The sequence below is a fragment of the Maniola hyperantus genome, chromosome 23 (assembly GCF_902806685.2).
Source record: "Maniola hyperantus chromosome 23, iAphHyp1.2, whole genome shotgun sequence".
NCBI lineage: Eukaryota > Metazoa > Arthropoda > Insecta > Lepidoptera > Nymphalidae > Maniola > Maniola hyperantus.
The window spans coordinates 1815312-1835508 of record NC_048558.1 but is presented as its reverse complement, the minus strand read 5'-3'; the positions used below and the strand labels follow the sequence as shown (position 1 = coordinate 1835508).

At 42.6% G+C, this 20197-nt stretch overlaps 1 protein-coding gene across 13 annotated transcripts in view; it reads right to left on the bottom strand.

The window, feature by feature from the left end:
- The window catches only part of LOC117993172 (serine/threonine-protein kinase Wnk-like), a 63546-nt gene that overhangs the window by 2031 nt on the left and 41318 nt on the right, over nt 1-20197 (bottom strand). For 7 of the 13 annotated variants that reach the window (XM_069506442.1, XM_069506444.1, XM_069506443.1 and 4 more), the window contains 19 exons: nt 18893-18992; nt 17484-17584; nt 14856-16891; nt 14038-14252; nt 13382-13531; nt 12919-13132; nt 12107-12405; nt 11231-11781; nt 9980-10086; nt 8985-9059; nt 8403-8606; nt 5911-6096; nt 5426-5541; nt 4844-4921; nt 3403-3558; nt 2743-2818; nt 2060-2152; nt 1128-1396; nt 618-788 (listed from right to left, as the gene is read on the bottom strand). In XM_069506442.1, the coding sequence (XP_069362543.1) occupies nt 618-788; nt 1128-1396; nt 2060-2152; nt 2743-2818; nt 3403-3558; nt 4844-4921; nt 5426-5541; nt 5911-6096; nt 8403-8606; nt 8985-9059; nt 9980-10086; nt 11231-11781; nt 12107-12405; nt 12919-13132; nt 13382-13531; nt 14038-14252; nt 14856-16891; nt 17484-17584; nt 18893-18992 (5197 nt within the window). The other 6 variants (XM_069506447.1, XM_069506448.1, XM_069506450.1 and 3 more) reach the window with 6 other exon arrangements.

Genomic DNA, 20197 nt, shown 5'->3' with positions numbered 1-20197 from the left:
TGAGCTGTGCGTTGATAGATCAGTCGATCAGTCAGTCAGTCAGTCAGTGAGTCAGCCAGTCAGTTAGTCAGTCACCTTTTCCTTTTATATATTTATTTTAGATGTATGATTGTACGTCTAGGATTTCGGGCTGAACGCAAAGCATGTTTCCACAGATCTCTGATGTTACTATGCCTGTCTGTACAAGATAATTTGAATTTTGCATTGATATTGATAATTTTGAATTGTACCTAGAAAGCCCGCTTAAACAATAATAATAGGTTACAAACGCTATTTACTTTCGTTCTGTATGCGTCCGAAATTTTTTGACATATAAAAATTCATCCTGTAATTTATATTATTTAAGTTGCAATACTTAATTTTGTTAAAATAATATGTTAAGAAAAATAATTTGTGATACAATAAAATGTTATATTTATAATTAAAAATAATTTAATTATTCCTATCCCAACATCCCATCAGTTAGTTGTTATTGAGCAGCGAGAGCAGCAATACAATGAGATTGAATTGAGATCACAGCAAAATGGACCTAAATCTCCTCCTCAGTAAATGTGTAAACGAACTTGAACCATAAAACAAGGACGCTAAGGTCCATTTTAATGTGTTGTAAGTCTTACCTTCTCCCCCTCAACGGGCGCGGGCTGATACCTCTTCTCAACAAAAGGCAGGAATTCCTCGTCCAAATCCAGCGTGCGGTCTATGACCGTACACGTCATATCATGGATAGGGTCCAGAATCAGGTAGCTTCTATCTCTTTCTTCTACTACTTCTACGGGACTCTGTTTTGACTGTAATTAAAAAGAGAAAATGAATCAAATAGGTACGAAATGTCAGGCGGAATTTTCATAGCAGTTTCGATACTAGCCAGTTGATATCCAAATCATCATCATTATCATCATCATCATCATCATCATCTATTAGTATTAGTATTTTCAACTTTCAAAGTAAGATTACTATACCAAGTGGGGTATCATATGAAAGGGCTTTACCTGTACATTCTAAGCTGATTTTTATTTATTTTTATTAATAATAGTTTTTGATTTTTCGTGCAAAATGTCGAAAAAATCCGATTGTAGTACGGAACCCTCGGTGCGCGAGTCTGACTCGCACTTGGCCGGTTTACTTACTGTAGCGAGTCGTGGCGCGGGATCAAGGATGGTATGCCTGCGCGACGCAAGCGCATCCTCCAGAATGTAGCACCTCGCCCGCGCCCTGTCCGTCAGCACATAGGTCTCGCAGTCCTCCGCCTCGCTCTCGCCCACGTCCGCCTCGGCCTCGCCTCGAGCCCCCGCCTCGCCCGCCTCGACGCCCTCCTCGCACAGCGACGTGTTGTCGCACGATAACTCGTCCGTTTCGCCGGCGAACTGCGTTTGTGATAGATCGAGTTTCTCTTTCCCTGAAAACATCAAATCGCTTATTTCATTACCAGACGGGTGTAAATTGGTCTTAATGAATTCCATAACTTAACAGGTAGCCCTTCGTTTTACAACAAGAAGAATTCTCACTAACAGCTAAGTTTAACAATTCATTTTACGATAAGAAGAAATCCCAATCAATAGTCTGCAGATTTTATCTAGTGCCATGTAAAACCACAAAAGTCTGAAAATTCAGTTATCAATTTTGACGGAATTACAATGATTACGATACGAAAAAGTCAAACAAGAGCCTCAATAGCTCAACGGTTAAAGGAGCGGAGTGAATCCGAAAGGTCGCCAGTTCAAAACCCAACCGTTGCACTATTGTCGTATCAGCTCCAAGCACAAGCTTAAGGCCCGGTATCCACCTAAGCGGAGCGGAGAAGAGATGTGTACAGTAAACCAATCCAATTTTTAAAAGATTACGTGATAATTTTTTCACGTTATCTATTTTGATTCTGATAAGTCGATCGAACGCATCTCTTTTCCTGTCCGCTTAGGTGTTACCGGGCCTCAGACTTAGTTGGAGGGGAAAGAGGGAGAATTATATTAGTCATCATGATGAATTTGGAGGGCTATATTTTTTAACTGTTAAAAAGCTTTAAAAGTCACAATTTGACTAACTTGATTCGTTCAATACTCACCATGTGCGAGATGCGCGTGTTCGGGCAGCAGCCTGCACAGCGCGTAGCTGCGCAGTGGCGTGGCGCGGGACACCACCCACCGACCGTCTTTTGCTGAAAACATATTAAAAGTGACCTCCACGAATGTGAACGAGAATTTCTGATGATAGGCCAAAAAAAGGATTAGAATTGGTAGTCAAAATTATGTTTGCTAGACACTTTAGTAATTAGGGTTCCGTACCTCAAAAGGAAAAACGGAACCCTTATAGGATCACTTTGTTGTCTGTCTGTCTGTCTGTCTGTCTGTCTGCCTGTCTGTCTGTCTGTCTGTCTGTCCGTCTGTCTGTCAAGAAACCTACAGGGTACTTCCCGTTGACCTAGAATCATGAAATTTGGCAGGTAGGTTATAGCTGACATTTGGGGAAAAATCTGAAAACCGTGAATTTATAACATCCAAGTATAAGTCCGCGACAGGCGGGGGGACGCCCCGCACACCCGCACGTCACCCGCGTTCGCCCGCACCGGTTTAGCGCAATGGCCGTGCGGGTGTGCGGGGCGTTACCTCCCCGATTTCCATCTCAATCTTAAAGCTAGCTTTATCAAATTTCCATTCCAATACTGGTTCCATTCCTGCGCTTGACCAGCCAGGCTGATCCTTTGCGTAAATGAGGATTGCGTATCGATAATTGGAAAAGTGGGCTAACCTGCGTCGTAAGTAGGGACGGCGGTGCCAGCGATGTCGCCCGCCAGCACCTCCGCGCCGTGCTCGCCGAACGCGTCCTGCCAAAACAACTCACCATAAGAGATGCAAGATCACACTAGGGACGTTTTATTTCGAAACAATAAAAAACATTTGAATTAAATAGCTGAAGCTACTGTACAAGAAAAAAATTCAAGAATTGGGACTCTTAGGGGTATATAATATATTGGGGGCAAGCTTATAACCCAAGCGGTTTATACTTTAATAGATCAGTCAGTCATAACTTTAGGAGTCAGGGCTCAGGACAATTATTATTTTTATAATCTTAAATATATAAAAGGAAAAGGTGACTGACTGACTGACTGATCTATCAACGCACATCTCAAACTACTGGACGGATCGGGCTGAAATTTGGTATGCAGATGCATAGTTATTATGACGTAAGGCATCCGCTAAGATAGGATTTTTGAAAATCAGTCTGTAGTCTGTGGTGAATACTGTCCCTCTAGCTAGGTGGACAGACGACATCAAACGAGTCGTAGGGAGCCGAAGGATTCAGGCGGCGCAAGACTGTGGTGTGTGGAAGTCCTTACAAGAGACCTATGTCCAGCAGTGGACGTCTGTCGGTTGATGATAATGCGGCAAAAAGTACGATTATAGGTACCTTGGGCGCGGCGTGCTTGTAGTAGGAACTAATCTTGCTGAGCTCGTGCTCGAGGTGAGCCACGCGCGCCGCGTGAGACCCCTCCGCCTCCGAGCCCTCAGGACCTTCTGCACCCTCTACGCTGGACACGCCTTCCGCGCCTTCCAATATCTCCCGCTGGAAAATAGATAACTATTAGGGTGGACCCACACATGATGCTGGGTTCGTCCGCGGCGGGTTGATATTAGGTCAATAGTAGACGCATTTTAAACCGAGTCGTCGAGTTATCTGTCTGTTTCGCTCGCACTTACGGGCCGTAGGTAAGTGCGAGCGAACAGACAGATAACACGACGACTCGGTTTAAAATGCGTCGACTATAGTTGCATGATATAGGGTTACAGTACTATCACTTATATAAATTACGCCTGCGCCTGCGCAGATATCATATATGTTTAGACTAGCATATTCCCGCGACTCCATCCGCCTGAATTTAGAATAAAATCCAGTTGAAACTAATTTTTCGAGACAAAAAGTGCCCTGTCCATTTCCAGGATGCCCTGTCACAATTTTTGGCAAAAGCGGTCCAGTGGTTGAGCCGTGAAGAACTAAGTGACCGAAAACTTTCACAATTATCATATTAGTACAGAGTATGGATATGATATTATAAATTACTAGATGATGCCCACGACTTCGTCCGCGTGGATTTAGGTTTTTACTAATCCCGTGGGAACTCTTTGATTTTCCGAGATATGCCTATGTCCTTCCCCGGGATACAAGCTATATCTGTACCAAATTTCGTTAAAATCGGTTGAACGGACGGGCCCTGAAAGGCTAGCAGACAGACAGACAGACACACACTTTCGCATTTAAATTGTTAGTATGGATTAGACAGAGGCGACGAAGCCGTCTAAACAGAGGGATCGTGCGGTAAGTGCGGGACGAAGGAGCGACCCGAACTGGCCTAATAGTTAGAGTCCTAAGGGTTCCTTGAAAAGGGTCGTGGTGGTCATTTACCACGAGATCAAAGCCGTCGGACTAGTGTCTTTATACTGTGATATTAGTACTGATGAAGGCATGAGAAGGATTATTATACAGGGTGTAACCAGAACGCTGGGAATAACGAAGACAGGCGATATTACTGATGATTACTGATATACCACAAAAAAAACGCGAAAAAATATATAAAAAATCTTATGATTTTGTAAAAGTTTACAATATATTGCAAATAAAACATCTGACTGACGCTAGAGGTCAACGAACGTTGCGTAAGTAGGCCAGTCGGAGACAATGCCGCGTCGTAGACGGGGCATTGACCCGAGCTTTGCACGCTATACATTGGGGGTTTGAAAAAATTCTAAATCACTTACAGTACAAAACGAGGCAAATGGTTATTGGTATTGGTTTGTGTTTAGGTAGTATAACAATTTGCTAGCGTTCTGGTATATTCGTAGTTATGTAATACCTTGTGTGCGTGCAACTGTCGCTGCGTGGGCGACAGCGCGGGACTGTACTCCAGAGGAGACTGCGGGGACACGGGGCCCTGCCGATAAAACAAAAAGCCGTGAGCTGTCGCGAAACACTCGACAGAAGCGAAGCTTACTCTTACTGTCTCACTCACACATATGGGCCAATGAGGTGCGTTTCATCGCCGCGCTAGTTTCAGCTGCTTCGCTCATGTTCACGTATGACCTTGCGTGTTACAATTATGGTACTTACGTTGTTGGAGATAGAGGCGAGTTTGTTCTGCAGTGTGTGCATATACTGTAGGACGCTCTTGTTCTATGAGCTGGGTTGCGTTGAACCTGTCAAGTCCACGGTTACACTTGTTGCAATAATGGTACTTACGCTGTTGGGAATAGAAGCGAATTTGTTCTGCAGCATGACCGTGTACTCTCTGTTAGAACTGGTCTTGTTCACGTTTTTCACACCCGTTGCAACAATAATGGCACTTACCCTGTTAATTTAGAGACGAGTTTCGTTTGCAGTGTGAGCATGAGCAGCTTTTCTTCGTATGTCACATCTGTTACACAATAATGGCACTTACGCTGTTGAAGTTAGAGACGAGTTTGTTCTGCAGCGTGAGCATGTACTCGTTGTAGGACTGGGCCTTGCTGGGCGAGCTGGGTTGCGTCGAACCTGTAGAGTTTACGTTTGCCATACCTGTTGTATTAGAAAACATTGATTTGTGCATTAAACTTTTTTCTATTTATTTATTATAGTTTTTTTATAATTTTTTACATGCAATAATATATACTTGCTGGAAATCATACGTAGGTACAAGGTCAAATTATATAGTTTTTTGATAATTAAAGTCCTATCATTTAACTGTTCCTGGGCTATGGCGTGCACCAGCTATCGCAGCCAGGATAGACGCACCATTCATCAATTGGTGCATATTTCTTGCTTTTCTTACACATTTAATAGAAGCAGGAGGACTGTGGATAGTGCATACTACAACAGAGATTTATCTAGCTTTAGCGAAACATAGCAAATGAAGTTGTCGTTCCTCGGATATTAAAAGGGACTTACCCATTTCCATATCAACAGCCCGCCTCGCCAAGGCGTTGTGTACCGCCCTCTGCGCCACCAGGTGGCCAAGGTTCTGCCCCATCAGCGACAGGTTCTGGCCTCCGAGCCCCAAAGCCTGACCCCCCAGTGCCAGGCTCTGACCCCCCATGAGATTCTGACCTAAACCTAAATTCTGGCCCCCTAGGCCTACGGTGGAAAATAGCAGAGTTAACTACGTTAAAGATAGAAGCTTACGAGCTATGGGCTACTTTGGGTAGTTCGGGAAGGATTGACATATTTAAAAAAAGTTTCAATGAAGAAAGAATTTTCTATAAGACATCTAGTTCAAAATATAAAAACTTCACTATTACTATCCCCATAGAGCGCAGTACAACGTTCATGAGGTTTAAAAAGCCCGCTAGACTTATAGGAAATGGTAACAGGGTCGATCAGTACTAGCTATATGGTCCCTATGCATAATGATCAGATTCTGAATAGCCGATCGGTGGCGCTTGTCGGAGCAATCCCATGTTCTGAAAGCCAATACATTGTGATCTAAGCCACTAAACACACAGAAACCGGAAGGGGAAATCCCGAGGCGAAAATGGTCCAAAAGCCTAATTTTTTTAAACCAAAAAATGGTAACAATAGAAAAAAAGAATAAGTATACAAGGAACTTATCCTACTTTCTGCATAGTTAAGATATAGTCACATTACTGTGTTGTGACATGTCGCAACACAATCCGGCACGACGATCGACCAATCACAGCGAGTCTATAAGTGCATATGCATAGTGTATTAGTGTGCATGTCAAAATTAAAAAAAAAGCGGGCCGAATTGAGAACCTCCTCCTTTTTGGAAGTCGTTTAACAATGGGTACCACTGCACACTTTGATTGTCAATTGTTGAATTTGACAACATAAATAAAAAACGTATGACGCCGATTGGCTTCATTCGTGTCACAACAACAACAACACCACAGTAATGTGTCTGCGACTTGAGCGCATAAAAACATGTTATAGTCCATTCAAACTGAGTGAGTGATTTGAATGGTTAGTGGTCACAAACGTAGCGGCATAGAAAGACACTAAGGGTGAATTCTATGGAGCACACTTTGACTTTGCTCAGACTTAGATCGAGTTATAACGAGACAGATTTATTTGAGAGATATAGCTCTGTCTCGTTTTAACTCTGTCTTAAGTCAAAGCAAAGTCAGAGTGCACTCTATAGATCTCACCCTAAGAGCTAGTGCGCACCACAGTGCGGTGAGTTGCGGTGCGTTTTAAAATCCGTAATTTTGAATTTAAATGTATCAAAATCCGGTGCGGAATTAATTCCGCCGTGCGCGCGCTTTCATATATTTCTATAGTTCACAGATTTTGGGGGAAAAAAACGTACGGAAATATACCGTGATGCGCGCTAGCTCTAAGGCAGAGATCTATAGAGCGCACTTTGACTTTGCTTAGACTTCAGATACTGTCTAAACGAGACAGCGTTATATCGCTAACATATCTGTCTTATTTTAACTGACTACGTGCGGCAACGTACTTTACTCAGAATTAAAACACAGAGTTAAGACAGTTTATGACAGCGATATAGCACTGTCTTGTTTTAGCAGTATCTTAAGTCAAACAAGGTCAAAATACGTCCTATAAATTTTTTATTTCGACGAAGACCAAGATACTTAATGCCTTTTTACACGCATGCGCTTGCCGACATTGTTTGACGATTGCCCTGAGTGTAAACCTACCATTACACACAATATCTAACGTCCGGTCTCTGTGTATTTCAAATTTTGACCCACTAGACTTACTGGCGACCTCTAGCAGTACTAATAAGCTATACTAATTGCGAACATAAAGTTATATTCCATAGCACCGTGTACGATGTAGTTATAACATACAAGCGTCAAACTCCCTTTTTGATTTATGAAATCACTACCTATATAATAAATGTGAACGTGTGTTTGATTGTTAGTTTGTCCTTCAATCACGTCGCAACGGAGCAACAAATCGACGTGATTTTTGCATGAGTATAGTTTAAGACCTGGGGAATGAATTCCGGAAAATCAAAGAGTTTGCACGGGATTTTTAAAACCTAAATCCACGCGTACGAAGTCGCGGGCATCAGCTAGTACTTTAAATAAAAACTTTAAGTTTAAACATGCAATTTGCATTGTCAAGAATGGACCATCCAATCTTCTTAATTACACGACTGCATCATAAAAAGAGTATAATGTTTTCAGGGTTCATGTATGAGATATAAAGAAACTAATTCTTTATTCTACCATAAATTCTAAGTGCAAAAAAGTCAATATGGCGGCTGTAGGGCGCCATTTCCAAATTTCACGTTTGAAAATGGCGCCCTACATTCACCATCTTAAAATTTATTTTTAGTTCCTTTTTGGTCGAGTACTCAAGTTTTTTTTTGTTACGACTTGTTTCCTTTATATCGACGCTGTTTTCTTTTAGCTTATTTAGGGTTCTGCGGTAGTGAAATGTAATAGGGCATACCTAAGTTCTGTCCTAGATTCTGCCCCATAAGGTTCTGGTTGAGGGCTAAGTTCTGGGTGGCGAGGCCTATGTTCTGCTGGAGGCCGAGATTCTGTGCGCCGAGGCCGGCCTGAAGGGGAGAGCCGAGGCCCAGGCCTAAACCGAATGCGGGGCCCATCGGCTGGTTGAATTGGTTTACGGATGTTTGAAGAGCTTGTTGTTGAACTGAAAACAATAGACGGATAATATATTCAAAGGCAACCTTGTATAATTATTGTTTTACATCTCCTCATACAAAAATTACACTCTTTCTTGGCGGCGCAAGACCGTGGCGTGTGGAAGTCCCTACAAGAGACCTATGTCCAGCAGTAGATATCAATCGTCGTTGATGATGATGTTATTTTTTTTTATAAAAGAATATTAGCCACGTTAAATGACTAATATTCCCCTTTTCACTCTAACTAAGCGTCAAGCTTGTGCTATGAGTAGTTACGACAATAGTGCAAAAGGCAGGGTTTGAACCGTCGACCTTTCGATTTCCAGTCCACTCCTTTACCCGTTGAGCTATTGAGGCTCATAATGCAACTCATGTGCAATAGTTACCTCCTATAAGATCGTTCGCCGTGGCCAGCATCGGCTGGTAGTACCGCTGCGGAGCGTAGGCCAGCCGCCCCGCGCCTGTCACACACGCGTGCTGTTAGTTACACATACGCACAGACATTCAAACGACTTTAATGGTGAGATTTATAAAGCGCACTCTGACTTAGCTTAGACTTAAGACAGAGTTAAAACGGGACAGAGCTATGTCTCTCACATAAATCTGTATCGTTTTAACTCAATCTGAGTCTCAATCAGACAATTAAGTCTGAGCAAAGTCAAAGTGCTCAAGATCTCAGCCTAAGTGACAAAGGATTTAATTTAATGGATATAGAGTTCGATATAGGTATTCAAAAAAGGACTCGTTAATTTCAAGCCTCATGCAAACAAAATCGCGGGTAGCAATAAGTATAGTCAGTAAAGAAAAAGAGAATTTTTTTAACAAAAGGAAAGTTTTAAATCCTTTAAAGGAATCAAGTTCCCACTGCATTTGAAAAGCCTACATCTGCGGACGAAAATTGTGTGAGCAGTGTTTCTATTTCTAAAATTTAAGATTTCGTCGTGTTTTTCCGTCCTTATCTATCTTTGGTTCTCTCTTTCGCTACAATAAATGGTAGGGTTTCAATTTAAGAACAATAGGGTATTTTACAGCATATGATTGGCTGAGTGCTTGATGACGTCAACTGCTCGTAAACGTTTGCGTGTATAGTATAGTCCACAACCAAACAAGAACAGGCAACGTCACGATTGCATATTCGACGATGCAGCGCCATATTGTCAGGAAAGCGTTTCCGCAGGATATTTAAATAATACTTTTTATGGAACGTAAAACATACATTTTTATAGAGTTCTTAGACATCAGTGGTTAACGTAGAACAGACTTTAGAAACCTGTCAAATACCCTATTTACATTTTTATTTTACATGTTATCCAAAAACTCATTTCCAATTACAACAATCAACAATAGACCAAGGCTATATATTTTAGTTAAGGTTACGTACCAGGTGGCGTGTGGAGCAGGTTGTTGTGTAACCCTAGTTCAGGTTGCGGGAACTGCGGCTGGTTGAGCAACCCTAATAGATTGGGGCCTTGGAGATTCTGTTGTTGGCTGTTGAACAAAAAAATATACAATGGGGTTTTGGACTGTAGTAATAAAATGATGTGATTTTTTGTTTAGTGGAAGTTTATGGGGCCAGAATTCATTATTAAAGAGAATAATTTAAAAAAATCATGATTCTTATTTATTTTTAACATAATAAATTATTTATTAATGTCACGCTGTACGGAAAGCGAATAATGACATACACCACACGTGGTGTGGTGTATGTCATCATGGTGTATGTCATGTGGTAGCCAGTGCATGCAGACGGACTGGAGTAAAGAAAAATATTTTTGATAACTTAAACTTGGCTTTACTTTTGTCGATATACAATTCAAATTGGTTAAAGCACTGAAGAATCTCAATAGATGCATGGAGCGCATGGTTGATTCACGCCTCCGCCTTTATGCTAAAGCAAATAAAAGGTAGGTTTAGTTGTTATCAAGATAACACACCTCGGCTCCATCGATCTGTCTGTGTGCGCTGTGCCTAAGTCCTATGCTTATAAAGCTTACCTAATAAAAATTAAGAAAATATAAGTCCCTCAAATTGCTATTGCGCTGGAACCATGTCTCATTTCATTAACATCGAAATCGAAATCGAAACTTCAGTCTAGTGCTGACGTCACTAAAATGGCAGCCAAACGCATTAGCAATTTGCGGGACTTATAAACAGCACTGTCATAATGTAAATACTAGAAACAAAAATAAACTTGTAATTCCCACCTCCAGGCTAAGTAAAGTTAGCAATTCATTTATTGGAAAATCTATAAGTTTTTATAATAAGCTTCCAGAAGACATATTGGAGATGTCTCTCAACAAGTTTTCAAAAAGCGTAAACTAATTGAAAAATCCTATTACAATGTAAAGGATTATTTAAGTGATAAGCAAGCGTGGGAATGAGTTGCTTAAGACTTTGTGATAGTTCTAATAAGTTTCAATAATTTTGTAAAGTGGTGATAATAAAAAGAATACCCGGCTGAGTTTGTTGTGGGCTCTTCTCAGACCTGGGCGCGTTTGGAACCCTCGTAGCTTTAGTTTTAAGTTTGCGTAATTATCACCACTATATCTTAGAAATCCAACATCTGACCATCAAAAAGCGTTATTAATTACCTATTTTGAATAAATCATTTGACTTTGACTTTGACACTCACTTGATAATATTCTGCTTGAGCAACATCCTCTGTATATTCTCCGCATTCGCCAGCGGATCGTTCACCCCCGAGTTTGGAGTGAGGGTTGGCTGTCCCAACTGAAGCCTGCTCAAGCCCATAGGATCCACCAATCCTGGCGCCATTTGAGCCAAGCCAAGGTTCAAGCCTAAATCCCCACCAACTACTGGAGTCCCAACTTGACTTAATCCAAGTAAGGGTGTATCTGTTGCTATTTGTAAGGGAGTCGTTAAGTTGGTTAGACTAGGTTGCAACGCTCCGTTCAGCAGCGTATGGTTTATACTTTGGAACGGCATCGTTTGAGGGATTGTGGACTGTATGTTGTTTGTCATAGAGCTGGTAATCGGCTGTGGTGTGCTCTGAGGTAGTTGCACGTTTTGTTCGCTCGGTATTTGTTTGACTTCTGCTCTGTGGTCGGTGATGGCTTGGGGAGTATGCGTTAGTTGTGAAGGAAGTGAATACTGGTGAGTAGGAACGAAGTTGTCTGGAACTGTCTGCGGTATTGGCTTCTGTACTGGTTCCGGTCTTATTTCCTGCAACGTGTTAATAATAATTAAGTTAGGCTCTCATCCCAACGGCCTAAAGTTAAGACGTCTACATTCAATCTTTCTGATCAATTGAAAAACAACTTTTCGTAAAATTTGACTGTCTCATCAAATTACAGATTTCACAGCCCCATCTGTTTAATCGATTTTGCTTTAAGGCACCGATAGATGTCATCCTGAGAGTTTAGAGATTAGAGAAAAATCGAAATCCAAGTGGACAACGTTCATAAGAAAATTCAAAAAGTTGCCACTGGAATTCTAAAAACCTAAATTCTCGCATTTATTTCCAAAATATTTACAAAAAAAAACATACCGGTTGCGGTTCAGGCAGCGTGGGCGCCGGCTCCGGTTCGGGTAGCCCGTTGATTTGTTCCCGGGGCGGTTCCCTGGGCGGTTCTTTGGTAGGTTCGGGGAGCTTGGGCACTTCGGCCGGCCGCTCCTCAGCGGGCCGGTCCACCCCTTTCTCCTCCGGGACGTCCTCGCCGCGGTCCACGACGGGGCTGACTAGAAACCTCGATATCTTACGAGTGGGTTTTTGCGATTTGCGCTCGCCGTTCGACTCTGTGCTACCCGATCTATCCGCTAGCGACCCGCCGTCGGATTGATTAGAACCTGTGGGAGAGTTACAAATCGTTTCACACATCTTAATTCTTAACATCTCTTTTTTGAACCCTCAACGCAAAAAAGATGTTATAATTTACCTTAGAGGACTATTAAAAAATCGACAGAAGCGAAGCTTCTACGAATTTTTCGGTGAAAGTAGTTTTGACCGTACAGAAAATTCCAGTCTTTAAACAACTGTCATCATGTAATTAGACACCTGCGTGTTATGCTAACCTGGTACTTTTACCAGAGTTATTTATATCAGAAAGGTGTCATATACAAAGAAACTAGGAGAGTGAGTTTCGGTCCCCAAATCTATGTCAATTGTGGCGGGCAAAGCATACGCAGTGACTAGAAGAGGTGAAAGAAACTATAAGAGTGAAAAATATTTCTCTTCCTAACGGTGATGCGGTGCGGTACGCTCAAATGCGTACAAATCGTTATGTTGTAAGAATTTTCGCTTCAAAAAACATATGATTGTATGACGTAGAGACATAAGTCTTTTGTAGGGCTCCGTGTTACCTATGGAAGACGCAGTGCTGATCTTTCGCGCGACGGCGGGGAGCGGCGCGGGCGGGCGCGGCTCGTGTGCGAGGGGAGGCGGCTCGGGCTCGTCAACCAGCTCGGCCAGTGCTATACTGTCCTGTGACGCAGTGGGAGTGGTGCATTCCGAGTTGTCCTGATTTGAGTCCGTTAGGTTTTCGTCTCGCTCCGTCGTCTCGGAATCGTAGTCAGACTGAAAAAGAGTTTAGCTTATTTTTGCCAGTTTCGTTCAGCATTCGTACTACAAGGTCACAGAAAATTACATTGGCGGATTAAGTGTTGAAAAATTAGGGATCCTCCTCTAATTTTTCAACACTAAACTTCAAGAGTTCAAAAAAAGGAATTCGCGGATTTAAAATTTTTTGGATAGAAATCATTGTCAAATCTAGGTCAACATCTCCGCTTAAACGGAAATAGGGTTTTATTGTATACCGTAAAATACCTTATCAATATTGAGCCTCAGTCGTTCAGGCGGCGCGAGGGGAGCGAGGGGAGGCTTGGCCGCGCCGGGGTCGCGCAACTGTCGCACGATGTCGCCGATCAACTCCGTGAACGCACTGCTTTGCCACTCAGGTAGTAAATTGTTCGCCACCTGTATTCACATATTTTTTCAAGTTTAATTTTATTCTGAGAGAAATGTCTTTGTCCGTAGTTCGAAATTTTCTTGTGTTCATACACATTTAGTATGCGATTTTTTTTTATAAATTGAAATCAAGAAACGGAAACATCAAATTTTTAGAATTTATTTTTCGACCTGAGGAAGAATTTGTCTGCACCCAAAAATCCCTTTTCAAAGCTTTATTTTTCAATTTGTGTCCTCAGGAAAATTTTCAATAACTTTTTTCAACTATAATATATAAGCTGAAGGGCCCGAGAATTTCATATCTACCCGATAACAATTCTGCCAAACGCAGGACCAAATTTCGCCTGAACTATGTAAGTTAAACATTCATATGTTCACAAAATCTCACGTTCGAATCACAGGGTCAATCGAGACACAGGTTTATCAAACTTACTTCAGGGTTCCCGACACTAAACTGTAAACCGACATTGTTGTCATAAATAAATTTCATTTCATTTCATTTCAAATCTACTCACTAAGTTGTTGGCCAGCTCCTCAGGGTTGACATCAGGCACGTGGAACTTGAAGGTGACAGTCTTGGCCTTGGACTCGAGCTGGCACTCGACCACCGTGTTGTTGTCACTGACGGTGAGCACGGTGAGGCGCGGGAACTTCTCCTTCTCACGGGAACGCTTTTTCGAACCCCGGGATTTCTTTTCACCCGATATGGGCGAAGGTACTGCTGTACCTGCTGTGGAATGGACAGTATGTAAGGTACCAGCTAGTAGTCATACATTACTGATTACACTCATAAAAATGTATTCATTTAACTATTGAAAAGTATATAACATATAACCAACATGTGTAAACTCTAATTTTAAAAAGGAATAGGACTATACACTGGTACACAATACCCTAAACTAAGTCGACAAGTTTTAAAGTAAATACAACCTTTTTCCATGGGATAGTTGTGAAAGAGGTACATTTAAACTTGCTAATTTAATTTAGAGATTGATAACATCCAAACCAGTACCATTGTTAATAGGCCAAAATTAATAATCATGATTTAAATTTTTGTTACAATGTCAATAACAGGTGAAAAACTAAAAAAAAACGCGGATACGGGTGTATTCGTGACCAATTCACCTTGCAAAGAAACTGTCAGTTCTATTTGAATCCTTTTAATTATTTTTTCAAATCATTGCAATCGAACAGATTTCCGGTTGGCTGACACTTCTGATCGAAAATACCAAAAACACTTTTAAGAAAAGTAGTGTCAATTCGTCCAAAAAAACGCAATAAGTTTCGCAACACTGCCGTAAAATTTGAATAATATAACATAACAGTAACTCACCCTCCTGTTGAGTCTCCGCCTGTTTTTCCTCCACGGAACTTAATTCTGGTTGCCGAATAGCCTCTTGATGGGTAGCGCCGGACGGGAACTCCGTCATTGGCGTGTGGAACTGTTCCTTCTGCCCACCGTTCGTCATTCCTTCCTCCACAGGGATGTTGAGCTGTTGCGGCACCATTTCTGGAGCTTGGCTTGTCTGAGGAACTTGACTTGGAGGGGATTGACTTGTCTGAGGAACCTGCTGACTCGGTGGGGGCTGACTAGTCTGAGGAACTTGACTTGTTGGAGGCATCTGACTGGTTGGGGGCTGACTTGCTTGAGCAATCTGATTTGTCTGCGGGGGTTGACTTATTGAAATTTCTTGCTGAATTTGAGCGGGTATTGACGTAGGAAGCGATTGCGGAACGTTTTCAACTTGCTGATAGTGCGTCGCGGGCGGATTCTGAGGTATCGAACTAGGAACTGAGTTTGCAATTGACGGTTCTTGATATGCCATATTCGGCATGGTTTGTCCAGGCTGATTCTGCTGGTACATCTGCAGAGGATTGGCAGGGTAATTCTGCACGGGAGTGCCTTCATGACTAGATATCTGCCTCTCATGCTGCTGAACCTGGTTGAAGTTTTGAACCAGCATATTATGTGGCAGGGATTGTCCCTGCATTTGATGTACTTGGTGATACTGTTCTTCAGACGACTGTTTTTGCATCTGCTTTTCTAAAAACTGCTGCTGTTGCTGTTGCTGATTTTGGAATTGCATTTGATCTACGGACATTTGGGGTTGCAGCGGCTGATTTTGCTGATACTGATCCGAGATTAATGTTTGCTGCTGATCGTGAACATCCGCAGAACTCATCTGACTCTGCTCGGATCCCTGCCTGGTGTACATAGGCCGTTGCGACCGCAACATCTCCTCAACTTTTTGCTGCTGCTGCCCCATTAACTGCTGCTTCTGTGTCAACAACGCAAAATTCTGCTGATCTAATATGTTTTGTTGAGTTTGCAATTGCATCTCCTGCTGTGCTAGATATTGCTGCTGCTGCAAGTTTCTTATGTGCTGCGGTGATAGCGTCTGCCCCGGCATCGTTAACTGTTGCTGGGCTAACAGCTGCTGCTGCAACACGAGTTGCTGCTGGGCCAGCATTTGCTTCTGCATGTTCAGTTGCTGCTGAGCTTGAGCGACCTGATGCTGCGCTTGTGCAACTTGCTGCTGCTGCGCCAATATAACCGGGTCTACGGCCGCTTGTAACAAACTCGGCTGAATAAATTGCTGATTTGGTTGAAAATTAAATTGACTAGTGGGAAGTTGAACTTGAGCGTTTGCGAAATTTTTACTTTGCTGGGCATCCGTTTCCTGCTGAGTGGTTGGTTGGATTTCGACGTTTTCCGGTTGCTGACTGAGGACCTGCTGCTGATTGATAACCTGCTGCTGCTGCCGCTGATGCTGCAACTGCTCCGACTCGGACTCCTTCCTTGCTTGCAAGGAATCCGGCCTGTGAATGATTTGAGCTAATATATTCTGTAATGGTTGAAGGGATGGGTCCAATACTTGGCCTGCAACGAGATTCGGCTGAGGTCCAGTCATCATGTTCTCCTGGGCTGTTAGTTGCTCCTCCAGCTGTTTTTGGTGGATGGCTGCAGCTTGGTGGGCGATGATGTTCTGTTGCTGCTGGATGATGTGCTGCTGGAGCACCTGGTTTTGGTTGTTGATCTCGTTAGCTACGAACTGTTGGTTCAGTAGACCCGGTTGCAGAGGCGTTTGCTGCTGCTCCATCAGCGCCTGGCTGCTGACGGTGTGCTCCAGCATTTGCTGGTTGAGGAGGTTTTGTTCCATCATCACCTGCTGTTTGAGGTTCTGTTCGAGGAGTTGCTGCTGCTGCTGGAAGAGCTGCTGGTCGGCGGCAAGGCTGGGCGACACGCGCGCCTGCATGAGGTTTTGCTGGAACAGCTTCATGGCCTTCTCCTCATTGGAGAGGTGCTGCTGGAACTGATGCTGGAATAGCTGTTGCTGGGCTTGCAGCAGTTGAGACTGCTGGTCCAGTCTGAAACAAATAGTAAATATTTAACGGTCGAAATTTATGATCAATCTGTGATGTTCAGATAAGTTAGTAAAGGTCGATTCTCATTGACGGCAAACCGAAATTTTAAAATTTTGAAAAAGGTTTCATTCATATTCAGAATTTAAAATAAGTAAAATCATGTACCAAAAAAACGCTTATTTATGTTAGTGTGCATTTAAAGAACCTGGTCACCAGTATGAAAGTGTCCAGCTATTTTTATTATTGTCGTGTTAGAAATTGCTCGCGTGTGTACCGAAAAGAGCCGATTTGCTTTAGGGTATGATTCCGAACCACGCTGCATGCAGCAGCGCTGCCGCAACAGTGCTGTCACCAGCTGTCACGCCATGTGATGTCATGTTCCGCTACATTGCTGCCGCGACATTGCTGCCTAGCTCGGAATGTAATGTCATATAAGCTTATAGAGATTGTATGGGGACCAGTAGTGCAGCGACAGGACTGTGACAGCTGGTGACAGCACTGTTGCGGTAGCGCTGCTGCGTGCAGCGTGGTTCGGAATCATACCTTTAAGCTTTTTTTAATAATAAAGCAACTGCAAGAAAATAAATAAACTTACTGCACAGACGTTAAGCTGGGCTGTGGACCCACGCCGTTAAGTAGTCCGGCTTTTACTTGATCCACAGGGCCAGCTTGCTGTTGGTTCTGGATCATTTTCACCTAGAATAAGTATGAAACTGTTTTCAAACACAAATTATTTCAAACCATTGTCAAATAGTTCAAAGTAAGCTGTTTCAAAGTAAGTAAGTAAGTAGTTCAAATCAAAGCAATAGTTCAATTTCAAAGTCGCTCAGCGGGCTATGGAGCGGGCTATGTTGGGTATCTATCTGAGGGACAAAATTCGTAGGAGAACCAGAGTGGAACATAGTCTAACGAATCAGGCCACGTCTGCCGCAGAACCGATGGCCGATGGGGCAGACGTGTTCTGGAGTGGAGACCGCGTATCAGCAAGCGCAGTGTGGGACGGCCTCCAACCCGCTGGACTGACGACCTGAAGAAGATAGCGGGAAGTGGGTGGATGAGGAAGGCGGGGGATCGTGTGTGGTGGCGTGCTCTTGGAAAGGTCTATGTCCAGCAATGGACGCAAACAGGCTGATTGAGTGATTGATTGATTCGCAAATAGCAAATGGCAAACTGTTGACAGATCCACCATCATGATCAACCCATAGCCGGCTGTTTACTAAGCACAGTTTTTTCTCAGAATGAGAAGGGCATAGTCCACTATGCTGCCCAAGCGCCGATTTGTACACTTCACACACCTTTCAGAACATTATGATGAACTCTTAGGCATTCAGGCTTCCTCACGATGTTTTCTTTTACCGTTTAAGTAATTGATGTTTAATTCCGAAAAATTAGAGATGCGTGCTAGGGATCGAATCCCTGACCTCACAAATAGGAGAAGAGAGCTCACTAGGGCATCACCGCTTGAATAAAAATATACTAATATTACTTTGAGTCAGTCAATCACGGCAGCGGTCAGTGTCGCATGACACACAGTATGAAGCTGTTGCATTTTTTTTTAATTTATAGACTAGCGCTTGGCTGCAATCAAACCCGGTGGCAAGTGACTTGATTTTTTTAAAGAATATTAGCCAAGTTAATTGTTGACTAATAACCGCCTTTCCCCTCCAATTAAGCGTAAAGCTTGTGCTAGGAGTAGGTACGACAATAGTGCAACGGGTGGGGTTTGAACCGGCGACCTTTCGGTTTTCAGTCCACACCTTTAACCGTTGAGCTATCGAGGCTCTAAATGATGCAGCCTAAGGTGGAGCGCGCTAGCCTAAAAGATGCCTATTCTCACTCTTGTCTTGAAGGTACTCAAATTATAATTGGAGGGGATTTAAACTAGCAAAAGGCATTTATTAGAAACGCGCCTTCTATCTGTCCTGACGGAAGTGAACACATCCGCACCAACTGAAATTTCCATAAGATTAGTGCCGCAGTTAACATGTTAACTGAAAAACAAACCTGTCTCAACTGCTGCTCTAACAGCAACTGCTGCTGCTGATTCTGCTCGTTGATAATCTCTTGGTTGAACAGCATTTGGGCCTTCTTCTCACTCCTTTCGCTGTAACAACAAATTCATCCTATATATTGCTTTTTTAGGGCGTACCTCAAAAGGAAAAACGGAACCCTTATAGGATCACTTTGTTGTCTGTCTGTCGGTCTGTCAAGAAACCTACAGGGTACTTCCCGTTGATCTAGAATCATGAAATTTGGCAAGTAGGTAGATCTTATAGCTGACATTTGGGGAAAAATCTGAAAACCGTGAATATAGGGTTAGATCACACAAAAAAAATTAAATTGTGGTCATGAACTAATAATTAGTATTTTCAACTTTCGAAGTGATATAACTATATATTATATCAAGTGGGTTATCATTTGAAAGGTCTTCACCTGTACATTCTAAAACAGGTTTTTTAAATTTTTATGCATCACAGTTTTTTAATTATCGTACAAAATGTCGAAAAAATACGACTGTAGTACGGAACCCTCATTGCGCGAGCCTGACTCGCACTTGTTTTCTTTTTACTGGGCTTTGCTCGGCCCATCTCTTTAACGGATTTCGACGAAAGATACATAGATAGCTTGTGTCCTAGGGAAGGCTTTTTCTATCCCGGTAAATCATATTCCCACAGGATTTGAAAAAAAAAAAACCGGCCAAGTACGAGTCAGACTCGTGCACCGAAGGTTCCGTACTATACGGTCGTATTTTTTCAACATTTTGCACGATAAAATAAAAACTTCCTCAGAATTATCAGTACCCTTATTATAATTGCGAAAGTGTGTTTGTTTATTGGTTTGTCCTTCAATCACGTCGCAACGGTGGAACGGATTGACGTGATTTTTTGCATGGGTAATATATCTATATTACCCATGCAAAAAATCACGTCAATCCCTCTATCTGACAGGAGAGTGGCTACTTTTTATCCCGGAAAAACAAAGACTTCCCACGGGATTTTTGAAAAACCTAATTCCACGCGGACGAAGTCGCGGGCATCAGCTAGTAAATCATAAGTTTTAAAAATCTCAAGTACTCAAGTAACGTCCGGTACTTGACCCACAAGCCGCGTGAAATCTCCACAAGTTCGTCTTGAGGATTTCTATGCTCTTTTATCGAGAGAGCATTGACCCATACAAATAGGTATTACATTCCATATGGCGGTAAAATCGTGAGCGAGGTCTTCATATTTTGTAATTACCAGTGATATAAATGTTGCACTAGATGGGGCGCTTCATACTAGCTAGTAACTAGCATGTTCTCCGGTCAAT